At 41.1% G+C, this 11,787-nt stretch overlaps 1 protein-coding gene across 1 annotated transcript; it reads left to right on the top strand.

Moving 5' to 3' along the window:
• Positions 1–5,834: 5,834 nt before the first annotated feature.
• On the top strand, positions 5,835–8,621 carry smim19 (small integral membrane protein 19). The gene is made up of 3 exons (XM_078261140.1): positions 5,835–6,125; positions 7,278–7,402; positions 7,897–8,621. Exons 1-3 carry the CDS (start codon positions 5,992–5,994, stop codon positions 7,953–7,955), a joined length of 318 nt encoding a protein of 105 aa, XP_078117266.1. The 5' UTR covers positions 5,835–5,991; the 3' UTR covers positions 7,956–8,621.
• Positions 8,622–11,787: the final 3,166 nt, after the last annotated feature.

Genomic DNA, 11,787 nt, shown 5'->3' on the forward strand with positions numbered 1-11,787 from the left:
ACCCCGCGATGAAGCCACGATGAAACCGCAGTTTTTGCAAATATCCAGCATATTCCATCGCATTTTTTAAGAAACCGTGCCGCATAATCAAGGATTTTTGCCCGCAACAATCACAAAAAAACTCCGCATTTTTCTGGAAGGACTGTAAAGTCTTATGAGACTTTTTTTTAACAGATCACATTGGGTCTGTCCTCGTACTGTATGGCCGGTTTGGTATGGCGCTGAACTTGAGCTGGTTTCTTAAGCATGTGCATCTAACATTGAGCCATTCGCTTTTCAGAAGTGTTTTTTTTTTTTTTTTTTGGCTCTGTTAAAATATTGAAACTCTCCCGAACAAAGTGTCGACGAAGTGCTAACACCTCAGCTTTTTTTGCGGAGTTGTAGCTACCCGGCCATGTTCATGTTCCGCAAGGAGTAGCAACCAGAGAGATTGTTTCGTGTGTGTGTGTGTGTGTGTGTGTTTTTCTTCTGTCTACCTTGTAACAAACCCTTTCCCCGCAGCTTCTTAGCTGTAACGTGATGAACCACCGCGGTTATCGGCCCAAAAAGCCTGCTGTCATTTCTAATTTCTTTGTGTACTCTGCTTTCGCCTCTCGTCTCTGTCTCCTGTATAAAGTTATTAATTACAGCAATTATGTCAAATGCAGCTTTATGTATTCTGTAGTTATGAATTAGTAAAACTCTATTTTGAAAAAATAAGAATTTTGAAAAGAAAATGAATTTAAAAAAAATAAAAAACAAGCCAGTGTGATGCAACTAAGGTATTTGTGTATATAAGGTCATTGCTGATAATGAATGACGTACAACTGATTAAATATGGATCAAAAAGGTTTGAGCGTAAACTGAACTTTTTTTGTCTTCCCCTCAGTGTCATTTGTTAGAATTATTTTATAGCAGACACCTGTTGAGTTAGAAAGTATTTTAACCATCGGCTACAGTAGTAACATTGTTTTTACATGTACGTATTATTAGTTTCTTACAAGCCACTCTGGAGTAGGGTTGGGCATCGTTTGGATTTTAAAGGTCCCATGGCATGGAAATATCACTTTATGAGGTTTTTTTAACATTAATATGAGTTCCCCCAGCCTGCCTATGGTCCCCCAGTGGCTAGAAATGGTGATAGGTGTAAACCGAGCCCTGGGTATCCTGCTCTGCCTTTGAGAAAATGAAAGCTCAGATGGGCCGATCTGGAATCTTCCCTTTATGATGTCATAAGGGGAAAGGTTACCTCCCCTTTCTCTGCTTTGCCTGCCCAGAGAATTTGGCCCGCCCATGAGAAAGAGAGAGACATCATGGCTTGAAAACAAGTGAAGCATGACAGGCAACACCCCCACCCTCCACCTTGCCCCCCCCTCTCCTCCTCAATAGCATTTAAAGCTACAGAAACAGAAATGGCACATCCTAAGGAAAGCTCATTGTGGGACTGGCTCTAGTGGCTGTAATTCTGCACCAAGGCTGAATTTCGGGAAAGAGACTTCAGATACAGTATTAGGGGATCACTAAGGCCTATATAAAAGACTTCAGATACAGTATTAGGGGGACCACTAAGGCCTATATAAAAGACTTCAGATACAGTATTAGGGGACCACTAAGGCCTATATAAAAGACTTCAGATACAGTATTAGGGGACCACTAAGGCCTATATAAAAGAGACTTCAGATACAGTATTAGGGGACCACTAAGGTCTATATAAAAGAGACTTCAGATACAGTATTAGGGGACCACTAAGGCCTATGTAAAAGAGACTTCAGATACAGTATTAGGGGACCACTAAGGTCTATATAAAAGAGACTTCAGATACAGTATTAGGGGACCACTAAGGTCTATATAAAAGAGACTTCAGATACAGTATTAGGGGACCACTAAGGCCTATATAAAAGAGACTTCAGATACAGTATTAGGGGACCACTAAGGCCTATATAAAAGAGACTTCAGATACAGTATTAGGGGACCACTAAGGCCTATATAAAAGAGACTTCAGATACAGTATTAGGGGACCACTAAGGCCTATATAAAAGAGACTTCAGATACAGTATAAGGGGGACCACTAAGGCCTATATAAAAGAGACTTCAGATACAGTATTAGGGGACCACTAAGGCCTATATAAAAGAGACTTCAGATACAGTATTAGGGGACCACTAAGGCCTATATAAAAGAGACTTCAGATACAGTATTAGGGGACCACTAAGGCCTATATAAAAGAGACTTCAGATACAGTATTAGGGGACCACTAAGGCCTATATACAAGCATCCAAAAAGCAGCATGTCATAGGACCTTTAACAATTCTGATTCCAGTTGCGATTCTTCCTTTTGATTCAGACTCTTATCGATTCCGATTCTTTGAGAGGTGGAGTTGAAACGGGTCACATGCTTATTTCACAAAAAGGAAGGAAAGTTTTATTTTGATTCAATGGTGGGTTGCAGTTTGACAGGGCTTTTTTTCAACGTAAAATAAAGCCACACTAGAAGCGCCGCTTACTGTGCTCCATGGCTGCAACACAACAAGCGCCTGGCCGCTACGGATACCAACACTTGCGCATGTTAAATTTGGAACCCATGATCAGATTTGAAACCAAAATCCTCCAAATGATTCCACTGGAATCGTAATTTTTGAAACGATTCCAAGTAGGAATCGGTTCTCGATGCCCAATCCTACTCTGGTATCCTTGGTATTATCACAGGCTGAAGTATGTTGAATAGCAGAGAGGCGGTGTTGGTGCTTCAGGCAGGACTGTGTGAAATCCACTCAGTGGTTCTGATTGACTGTAAACTTGACAAATAAACTTAATGCATCTGATCTTGTCTACGATGGCATTTTCTTCCAAGTGTGCATGCGTTAACTTTATCACATTTACAAGAAAAGGGCCGAGGCCGCAACATTACAGGCTGCAATCCGGGCCTCGAAATAAAAGACGCAGAAATATGTTATTTTTCTTTTCTTTTTTTATCATTTACATTTTTGGTTTTGTTTGTGGCAATATTACTTCTGTTTTTTTTGTCTTTCAATTTGGAAAGTCAAATTCTCCATGCACTGTTAACGAATGCACGTGTCTCTTACATGATCTTCATTATCATTTTCAGAATCAGAAAACTTTATTGATGCCCTCAGGGAAATTGTTAAACTGCAGTCGCTCAGTCAGATTTATGGTAAAAAAAAATGTTTTTAAATAAGAGTAACAAAAACTAGAAACGGAAATAATCAAGATCAGTTTTAATGGTCAAGTGTAAACCATATCATCATCAACTTTATTGCCAGAGTCAAGGTCCATTCAGAAGACACAGACATGACATACAACATACATTAAAAAGAGAGATAAGGCCTGGACCGACTTGCTAAACTCTATGAAGGAGAAACAACGGAGTCATTTGAAGGCCTGAAAAGTAAATACTCTCTACAGCAGTCTCATTTTTATCGTTACCTGCAAATACAACACTATATGTCAAAAAACATGCATGCTTAAGCAATCCATACCGCAGAGATTTATTTCTCATGTTTACGAAACTTTAGGCCTAAAGTCTAATTACTCCACTGAGCACATCCGAAGGCTATGGCGGAGTGATATAGACTGTCATATAGGAGAGGATATCTGGGCAGCCATCATAAAAAAATACACTTACTATCATGAGCTGTAACGCTGATAGAGAGAGGCAATTTAAAATATTGCACAGACTCCATTGCACACCGCTACTGAGTGGCAGGCTTGGTCTGGGCTCACCTAAATGCCCTAAATGTGACACAGAAACAGGCACACACGTACATATGTTTTGGACATGTGTAAAGATACAAAAGTTCTGGAGAGATGTGAAGGAGGACGTGATTACCTTGGTTGGATATGATCTGAAACTTCCACCCCTCCAGTGCATCATAACAGCTACAGTGGACAGTGCAAAAAAGTGCCCATAATGATTGGCATACTTTTGTACGTAGCAAGAAAGACCATTCTCAAATTCTGGATATCTAAGAACACCCCTACACTGGACGATTGGTATAGGGAAGAAGTTTTTTTTTATTTATTTTTTTTAAAGTATGTCTGTTTAGTGCGATCCCTGCTGTGTTTTTCTCTTTCTGTTGTTAATATGTTCAGTTCATGGAAAAAGTGGTTCTATACATAGCTGGAACGGAAATGTGTGTATTAAATACCAGAACCCCAATAAAAAGACTAAAAACATAGAGAAATAGAAACAAACGAAACAACAATACTGCATTTCTAAGACATTTATACCAGTGTTTCCATAGTGATGATTGGTACCGTATGGCACTAAACCTAGGATTTGCCAGCAGCATAGCAATGCTGTTCTGGGAGACGTTCAGGCGACAAATGAATTAGTAGATAAAACTCCTCAATAGTGCCTGGAAGGTGCTGACTCCTGCATTACGAAACAGGTCACTTGTACTAGAGCACCTGGGTTTGTTTTGTTGAGCAGTATCCTCATACAGTCATTATAAGCAACCTTAAGCTTCTGCATGCTTGCCTTTTTTAAACTTAGTCCATAAGGGAGCAGTATACAAAGGAGTGCAATATGCTTTAAACAGACTCATTTTGACATCATCTGTGCTCACGTGGAATTTTCTTACCAGCATGTTAGCTTGGGCATATAATATGCGACGCTGCCTGTATATATCCTCATCATCAGATAAGTGATCTGTTATGTAGTGACCCAGATATTTAATGTTACGACAGATAAAAGGCTAGAAAACAAAGATCTTTGTCCACTTTTGTCCTACATATCAAGACAGCACTCTTTTTGGCATAGGAAGAGGTGTAACCACATACAAGGGATTTGACTCCGGCTTTTTGTTTTTGTCAAAGTACATCTTCTTTTATAAAAATGTCAATAAAGAAGTTGTTCAAAAAATAAATAAATGACATAGATGACATGAGATACAATGTGTTGATTCCGATGGAATCGTAATTTTTGAAACGATTCCAAGTAGGAATCGGTTCTCGATGCCCAACCCTAGTGGTGGGCTTCCCGGTGTTGTGGCGGAAAAAGACTGCACGCCGCTAGAGGGCAACGTTGGTCAGTCTGTTAACCAGGTCATTTTGGATTGGAGGGCTTCAGCCCTAGATGTCATTAGCCTAGTTGTTGTAAGCAGTTGTTGGGGTGCAGTCGTTAATTAATTACTAACATGATCTGTTATTGCATACGAGCAGATCACACATTCAAATATAAACTCAGGGTTCATACGCATTTTAACCAATACATTTCCATGACTTTTTGGCAAATTTCCATGACTATGTATTCCTGAAAATGTCAGTCGACATTATACAATAAGAATACAAATCTGTGTTAAAGTTTACCCTCAGAGGTTGAACAATAAAATGAATGGCAATGTACGTGCCCCGAATAGAACGTTAAGATTAAGACGACGTGAAATACATTTTTATTAAACGATTTCTTTTTTTTAAATGAATCACATATTAATATGCTGTGTTAAAATTCCAGGCCTGGAATTTGCACTTTTCCAGGTTTTTTTCTAAACGTATGAACCCTGTAAACTGACTCACCACTTAAGTATCGGAGAATACCTTTATACATGTCTTGATCCATGATAAATATGTGTATGTATGTAATGTAATGTCCTATTAATATGTGTGTGTATGTATGTATGTATGTATGTAATAGAATGTATGTCCAATCTGTTTCTCGTGTAAACTCGTGACAACTATTTCCCCGCTCAAAAATGGGACAGTTATTGTAACCATAGACTGATTGTAACTTTTTAAATAACATTTTATTTACTCTTGGTTTGGATATCAGGACAACATGACCGACATTGCCCTCTAGCGGCGTGCAGTCGTATTTCGGCAGGCAGTCGGTTTTCGGTACAACACCGGAAACAAAAAGACGGCGGATATGACGTCGTAGTGTTTACGTTTACTCCGCTCAGTTGAGTCGCAAGCTAAAGAAAGCGGATATAATAGAATTTCTTTTTCACATATATTGCCCGCACAGTTTGGGGCGTAACGTTAGTTGTCGTGTTTCAATGGGCGGTCACGGCGTTTTGGGGAACGAGCCCGAATCTATTGACTACTCGGTGCACGAAGCCTGGAACGAGGCCACCAATGTCTACCTGCTGGTTATCCTGGTCAGCTTCGCCCTGCTGATGTACGCCAGAAAGTAAGGACAGTTTGCACTGGCAGTCCACTCTTCACTGTACCACTTGGCTTATAATAGGTAGAGGTAAAACACAGGCCTTTGGTTCACTCAAAGAGATTTCCCTTCGCGTCTTCTCTGAAAATAGCAAAATTCACGCCAGCCTCTATTGACATTTTTCGTATTTTAATGTTTTTTTTGGTTACATGGAAATAAGCGTACTTCATGTGGCATTACTTCAATTATAATAAATATTTATTGTGGTCTTCTGGCTGATTCGGCATTGAAATAATCCTCCAAACGTAATTTTTTTTTATTTATTTAAGTTATTGGTGTGAACACTGTCGGAAATAAATGGCGATATTGTTTCTGACGACGCTGAAGTTGGCTTCCGATTCGCAGCTTCCGATTCGGCAGTTAAGGGGAAATTTAAGGGGAACTTAAAGCTTTTTTTTTTTTAACCTATTACTGTATTGGAGGCGTGTTAGTCATTAAGGTAAAATATTAATTATGTATAAAACACACTTTTAGATTTGTGAAAGCTGTATTGTCTGTTATTTAACGCAATAAAGGGAGATTTCACAGATTCTTTTCACATGATGACAACTTTGAACAAGGTCCACATTAAAAAAAAACAAAAAAAACACTATACCCAGACTTGTCAAATCGGGACCACATTATCCTAAGAGAGGCTAAAGATTCTTACAAACACAGTTTCAGATTTGTAAGAGTCTTTAGTCTCTCTGGGATCATTTGGTTCAGATTTGTCATGGCGGCTCGTTGAGAATCCGATCTCATATTGTACTAAAATAGTTCACCGAAACGTGTTTCTGAAAACATTTTAAGCGAGAAACAGGCCGTGCAGTTGCTGAATCTGTCTACTTCTACTGGATCGTCGCGTCGCGTTCAACTTCATTTGCATAAAGATGGGCATCGGCCAGCTTTTGGACGCGCAGCATTTTTTCAAATGCAGCGCCGCCTTTCCCGGAATGCTTTGCGTGCACGTTGAAGTCGCTTGACGTCCCCCATAGGAATAGAGGGGGAGGATCAGTCACTCAGCAATGTAAGTTGTGTTTCCCTGCTGAATCGGAAGCCAACTTCAGCGTCGTGACATTCTGGTACGCGCGTTCTCTCTTGTCTTTCCCTCTGAAATCTCTCTGTTTATCTATAACTTAGAAACAAGAGGAAGATCATGCGGATCTTCACTCTGCCTCCCAGCGTCGGCAGCAGCCCGGAGCCCAACTTCTACGACAGCCTGCAGAAGGTGCGCCTGCGGCAGCAGCTGGAGATGTACTCTCTGGGTGAGCACTCGTTTAACATCAACTCTACACAGGACGGGGGGAAAAAAAAACCCACAGCCAGGATCTGGGATTACAATCCAAAATGTGTCTTTGATTCTGTCTTATTCTAGAGAAAAATCGATAAAATTGTTAAATACTAACGTTTTCAACACATTATTTTTGGTTAAACATCAGGCAGTAAGTACTGTAGTTAAGTACTTCAGTCCAAATGTTGAGGTACTTGTACTTTACTTGAGTCTTTTCTTTTCGTGCCACTTTCTACTTCTGCTCCGCTACATTTCAGAGAGAAATATTGTACTTTTTACTCCACTACATTCATCTGACAGCTTTAGTTACTTTGGAGGACCCCCTAGGGGATCCCAAACCCCCTGTTGAAGATCCCTGCCCTAGACCTTGATTAGTCTAAATAGGCACCTGTATTATGTTTCCATTCTGGCTAATGTAGACGTACATTTAAAAATGTTTTCTCCCGTCTTCTGTTTTTGTCTTTTTAGCCAGGAAGTTTGAGCAGCAGCAGGGCCAGACAGACAGCGTGCAGCTCTCCATGGAATGAGAGCGGGAGGGAACTCTTCCCTTCCTGTCGGAGCGAACACGCCCGTGTCTCCGAGCCCTTTGTGCGTGGGTAGGAAAGGATCCGGACGGCTGTCACGATCACGGAAAAAAATGCAGAAGATGCTGCTCCCATCCTAATTGTTTCCGTTTGGCTCCTCGAATGAGAAGCATCTTTATTGACCTTTTTTTTGTGAATAATGTACTAATAACGATCTTCTTTTCCATTTTATTACGCGAGGAGTAGGTACAGCTGGATGGAGACGCAGCCGTGTGGCGTCCAGCAGGGACTCTAATGGACTGAGAAATGTTAAACCTGTACGTGCAGCAGATGTCACTGAGATATACTTCAAAGTATGGCGTGAGATTAAAAGAAAAATCCACCATGAAGATTTCTTTTGCGCACAGAACAAGATCCTTCAAATGTAACATAGGTTCTAGTTGTTTTTTTGTTCTTGTTTGTTAAATTTTTTTTGTGTCAGCTGGGTAGTAAAATCCACATAAGCAGCTGAGTCAGCAAATGTTTGGATTATCAGACCTGAGTTTATTTCTTGTTGTATAAAATGTGTATTGATTGGACTGGGTTTTATTTGTGACCATGTGGCTCAACCATAAACATAAATAAATGTTTTTTTTTTTTATTATATAAACTTAGCACAAAAAGTAAGGACATTTGTGTTTGGTAGATTATTTCTCTGTGGTAACGATGCTTTTGGGCAATACATCTTATACCGTTGGAAAGCCTGTTTAGTTCCCTTTCAAATGTTGCCCCATTTGTAAGGAACATGCATTTGTGGGATGAGCAGCAGCGTTGAGTATGGGGGTTGCGCCCATGGAAAAGTTGCCAAATCTTCTCTGCCAATGCCAAACAGCTTATTCTGCCATTGACTCGTTTGGTGGATTGGATGATTGAAGTTTGAAGAACCAAGACATATTGGGAGCGGGAGCCTCAGTAGCGTGTGGAAGAACCATACACAGCCACAGCAGCCTGGCACCTCCTCCTCATGCTGGTCACCAGCCTGGTCACACACTGCTGTGGGATGGCATCCCATTCTTCAACCAGCATTAGTCGCAAGTCAGCCAACGTGGTCGTGTTGGTCACTCTGGCACCAACAGCACGCCCAAGCTGATCCCACAAGTGGGGTTGAGGTCAGGACTGCTGGTAGAAAGATGGGATGCCATCCCACAGCAGTGTGTGTGTGTGACCAGGCTGGTGACCAGCATGAGGAGGAGGTGCTAGGATGTTGTGGCTGTGTATGCATGTGTACATACTATGACATGAAGTTTCTCTATGCTCACCTTAAACCTCAGTGAAGTAGGAGACATTCTGTGTCCAGCAGTTCAACTTTAGGAATGAAAACTATTCACATATTCATTTGGGACTTTTCAGTGAGGGAGTAGATAAAGTAAGTCAAGAATTACTATGTTATTGAACTAGAGGGGATATTTAAATGTGTCCAATACTTGATAGAAGTAATAGATTTTAGCATAAGAAGCCAAACTAAAACGGCGAACATGCTAAACATTAGCATGTTTGCTTATAGCGCAATTAAGTATAGCCTCAATGAGCTGCTAGCTTGGCCGACCATAGCCTCTTGTTCAACGTTAAGTTTTCCGCGTTTTGAGTACCGCAAATACCATTGTATTTGTGCATCAGAGACATATCTTAAAATAGATAAAAACAGGAGTGCGGTGTAAGAAAAAGTTTGGTAATTAAGGTGAACCGAAAAACAATAAAAGCCATCGCTATTCCTACATCGATGGCACAACGTCTCACTCCTTTCATAGTACTCAAGAGGCTCTCAAATATTACCAGGAAAGTTGTATTTATTGACATTATAAACATCCAGTAAACTGCTCCGTTAGCCAGGACACATTTCCACTGATCTCAGAAACAGGATGTCCTTCAGCATACAATAGAAGGCCCTGGTAATGAAGTGACAAAAGGAAACAGGCATATTCAGTAATTATCAAGACAGTAAAACACAGATGCCAGACAAGCAATAGTGTTTCAAACTAGGCCTGGCAAACTCGATTCCTCAATAAGGATTCAGGTTATTCTGGGTCACTCACTAAACTGATCCGGGTTGTGCGAGTCACTTGAGTCAGTATTGCTAAATCGCCAAGGAAGCTCAGTCCTAGCCATAGACTGTTAATATGAATGGACAGAACATGTGTGACGTCACCCGTTGGTTTGTGGAGATCTGCTATGAGTCGTCGAGTTTGCCGTTACGGGCGCAGCCATCCTGGTTGAGGATGTGACGATTTTAGACAAGAGGGAGGAGTGAAGGAGGAGCCATCAACGCTGGTTACACTCCACGTTACGTTACACACTTTCGCTGGCAATCACATCATAGCCACGCCCTAAAACACCCCCTGCTTTATCGCAGATTTTAAAATCAACGAGACCATAATTCAAAAAATGAACATCATTCTGTGTTGCAGAAGACTTAAAACTAGCGATTGAGACCATAAACTCATTATGAAAATGTTTACTGAGGTAATAAATCAAGTGAGAAGTGGGTCACTTTCTCATAGACTTCTACAGAAACCGACCTCCTTTTGCAACCGCACGTGTCGCCCCCTGCTGGAATTCAGATAGAAGGCAGGTTTAAAGGCAGTTCCGCGTTTGCAGCACTTCGCCGAACCGGATGTGTTGTCCATTAATATTATACAGTCTATGGTAATAGGAAGTTGTGTGGATTCACTCGGTGGTGTACTGTCGGTACGCGATCTGTGCGCGATCCGAGATGCGCATAAATATATGCGCATCTCGGATCGTGCAGGCAGCACTTGTTCTCTTAATACATCCACGCATTTGACGGCCAGGCGGCACAACTGGCGGCATATTTTTCTAGGCTACATTTTATGTTATTCATTAGGCAGTTAACGGTGGGTCTGTTTTATACAGATATTTAAATTAAGTACTAATTGTCACTGATCCAATTACCGCATATCGACGTCCGTGTACTACGCCTTGGCGACATTATTATTTTTGGGATATGTACCCAATATGTACAGTAGTGTAGGAGTTTTTACATGTTACATGAACATACACCATTTTGGTTACATGTGGATTGAAGTCAGAGTCTTTCTGTCACTGCAAACCTTCAGTTTCCTCAACACTCCCCTTTGCGAGCACTGTGAAATGAATGAAATTCCCACGGTGCAAAAGGTGCGCAAGCGTGGAACCGATCGTGCAGTGTCGTAAACAGGATCATCATCTGTGCGTGCGCGAACATCTTGTGCATGTCGGTTCGTGCAGGAAGCACAGATCGCGTACTCACTATTTCAGATCTGATTTAGTCACGGGAGAGAAAGTATTTTGAGCCAGCCTGTTTATTTATTGTCTTAACTTAGCGTAGCCTACGCAATATATAGGCTTTCGATGTAGACATGGAAACAGGAACGGAGAAATGTCCGCAGTGAATAAATAATTTTTTTTAAATCGATCGACCTAATTTGGATATGCTACATCTATACACCAAACCTATAACATAAGCATGTTATTTCAGAAGTGAAGGAATGGCTTTTGTTGTGGATTTGCTTTTCACCCTGACTCGAGGAGAGACTTCACTCCCTCTACAGATCCACTCATGACAACGTAGCCGGCTGACTGACTCGAGGACTCAAGAGCTCATGACTCATGAGTCCCATGGCCTGCGAGCTTGCAACGTTTCCGGCTCTGCGGGAAGTTCCTAATCTCGGACGGTCTCTCTGCTCACTCAGTAGCTTGAGTTGACTTGTGGAGTTGTGGTTGCCTACGAAATCGTGAGTTATAAAGCTTTTGGCAGCTAAGATGGTTAGGACTACTAGTAGCTAATGTTGCAAGAGGT

Source organism: Sander vitreus, chromosome 10 (assembly GCF_031162955.1).
Source record: "Sander vitreus isolate 19-12246 chromosome 10, sanVit1, whole genome shotgun sequence".
In the NCBI taxonomy this organism is placed as follows: Eukaryota; Metazoa; Chordata; class Actinopteri; order Perciformes; family Percidae; genus Sander; species Sander vitreus.